Source organism: Salmo salar, chromosome 22 (genome assembly GCF_965601325.2).
Source record: "Salmo salar chromosome 22, fSalSal1, whole genome shotgun sequence".
Classification (NCBI taxonomy): domain Eukaryota; kingdom Metazoa; phylum Chordata; class Actinopteri; order Salmoniformes; family Salmonidae; genus Salmo; species Salmo salar.
The window spans coordinates 4417463-4420000 of record NC_138312.1 but is presented as its reverse complement, the minus strand read 5'-3'; the positions used below and the strand labels follow the sequence as shown (position 1 = coordinate 4420000).

The following is a 2538-nucleotide window of genomic DNA, read 5'->3' as shown; positions in this document are numbered from 1 at the left end:
ATATGAACTTGATTGAACAGACATGCATGTATTGTATAACATAATGTCCTAGGTGTGTCATCTGATGAAGATCATAAAAGGTTAGTGCTGCATTTAGCTGTGGTTTGGGTTTTTGGTGACATTATATGCTAGCTTGAAAAATGGGTGTCTGATTATTTCTGGCTGGGCACTCTCCTGACATAATCTAATGTTTTGTTTTCGTTGTAAAGCCTTTTTGAAATCGGACAGTGTGGTTAGATAAACGAGAGTCTTGTCTTTAAATAGCTGTAAAATAGTCATATGTTTGAGAAATTGAAGTAATAGTATTTCAAACGATTCAAAAATCGCGCCACTGGATACAGGTGGCTGTTACGTAGGTGGGACGAATTCGTCCCGCCTAGCCCATAGAGGTTAACACCCACATGCTCAGAAGATGGTTTAGGCATTTGCTGACAGGTTCGGCATAGTCCATGCACAAAACATTAGCCAAGTTGTTGAGATAAAGGAAAATGCCAACTAGGCCTGATCAAGAACACAGTCCCTCAATTAAATGTTATTGTGCATCCACTGCATTCGCCTTGTAGACTGGCCATTCAATGACCACAATTACATTACCAAGGGGACCACAGAACAGCAATACATTGGGCAATTACTACCTTCATTTTTTGACAGATCACACTGGAATTCATGGAAGTAGAGGTGAGATATCGTTAGGCAAGTCTACAAAAAGAGATAGATGGGCATTTATTCATAGTCTGAAAAGGAACTGCAGCATCACATCAGAAACACACATAGAATAGGCTAGAAATGTTGGGTCTGGGGCAAAGAAGTGACATAGACCACCACAGTATTTACAATAAAGTGCATAACAATCACAAACAATACCTTAGGCCAAAACCCACCTTTCGATATGGAGCCTCAAGCATTGCTTCTATGTCAAAGTCATCAGCCATGATGATTGAGCACTAGAATGGGGAAGATAAACATAATTTAAACACGGTCATAATAAACGACGTTAGTCTTACGAGAACCGTGGATTTCCACCCCGTTGATGCAAGTTTGTTTGCATTTATTGCACCACAACTTGCTGCCTACGTTATCATTAGCTAGCCAACACATGCTGCTAACATAGTTAGTTAATTAGCGAACAGTTACGTTTCAGTTCACTCCACATAACATTACTAGCTAGTTAAATCCGACCGGCCTGTGTGTTTAATCTTGGTTAGCTAAGGTTGTTAATTTGACCAAAGACCCTATTTGACTTGACCACATTAGCTAGCTAGCACAGATGGACAGGGGAGGTAACTACTGTAGCAATCTATGACCACAAACGAAGTAGATAGTTACTGTACTAAGATACTGTATGCAAGTTAATTAACTAGTTATACAACGTAAACGTTCAGATATACAAGTAGCGAACATTAACGTACCTGAAATTTGTTGAAAACGTTTCTGCTCAAACAAGACCAACTCGTGAGGGTTTCTTGTAGCTTGTTCTTGTTGCAACAAGCAAACAGTAGCTAGCAGGCCTCTCGTTTTGAAGCTACGAATCTCTTTTCTTCCACGTTGCTAACACAAACTAACAATGGCTACATGTAACTTCAAAGGTACATTTTTTTAATCCAAAAACAGTATACACTATGTAAACAGACAATATAAACAACCTTGATGTGCTGAGAAAAATGTATGAGTGCGAAAAACTGTTGTTGCTTCTTTTCCCCGTGCTCATCTAATGACGCATGCTATAAATAATCTGTGGTCGCGTTCCAGACAAAATTCATTGCAGTCGTCTGCCAGATCTATGGTACAGTATGTATCAATATTCTGTACATGAAAGGACAAAACCATTGATTACTATGTTAAGACTCAATAGAGTACCACAGTATGAGTCATAATACCCATAAAACCTAGAGGTCAAACAAGAAAATGGTTCCAATCGTTTTTCCACCATTCATTTTTCCCATAGGGGATTATAGAAACACTTAGAATAAGGGCTGTGTTTCATGTAGGTAGGTTTACCCTGGCATGACGTTTTGATAACCGTGTATATCTCTAAAATAGCGATATATTCGCCTGTATTTCCCCCCCCCCCACAAAAAAAAAATGAACCGCTAATTAGATGCTAATGTGGCTATCATAAAGAGCTACAAATGCCATGATGATCTGGATGAGACTGCCGAACCGAGGCAAAGGTAATCTCTGGATTAACTATCTAATGTTAGTTAAATGTAGTAATTAATAAATTGGCTACATTTCTTTAACTTCTTCAGGATCAGTTGAGCTAACGTAGACTAATGCGATTAGCATGAGGTTGTAAGTAACTAGAACATTTCCCAGGACATAGACATATCTGATATTGTCAGAAAGCTTAAATTCTTGTTAATCTTACTGCACTGTCCAATTTACAGTAACTGTTACAGTGAAAGAATACCATGATATTGTTTGAGGAGAGTGTACTTATAAAGTTATTAATAAACCAATTAGGCACATTTGGGCAGTCTTGATACAAAATTGTGAACAGAAATGCAATGGTTCATTGGATTAAATTGACAATTCTTT

General features: G+C 38.1%; 1 protein-coding gene across 5 annotated transcripts in view; it reads right to left on the bottom strand.

The window, feature by feature from the left end:
- Positions 1–1862, bottom strand: part of LOC106582636 (RNA-binding protein 39) — a 51338-nt gene extending 49476 nt beyond the window's left edge. For 4 of the 5 annotated variants that reach the window (XM_014165880.3, XM_014165881.3, XM_082967338.1 and 1 more), the window contains exons 1-2: positions 1410–1862; positions 882–944 (exon numbers count right to left, since the gene is read on the bottom strand). In XM_014165880.3, the coding sequence (XP_014021355.1) occupies positions 882–932 (51 nt within the window). In that variant the 5' untranslated portion in view covers positions 933–944; positions 1410–1862. Of the gene's footprint in view, positions 1–635; positions 700–881; positions 945–1409 lie in introns of all 5 variants that reach the window. The other variant, XM_014165882.3, reaches the window with a different exon arrangement.
- Positions 1863–2538: the final 676 nt, after the last annotated feature.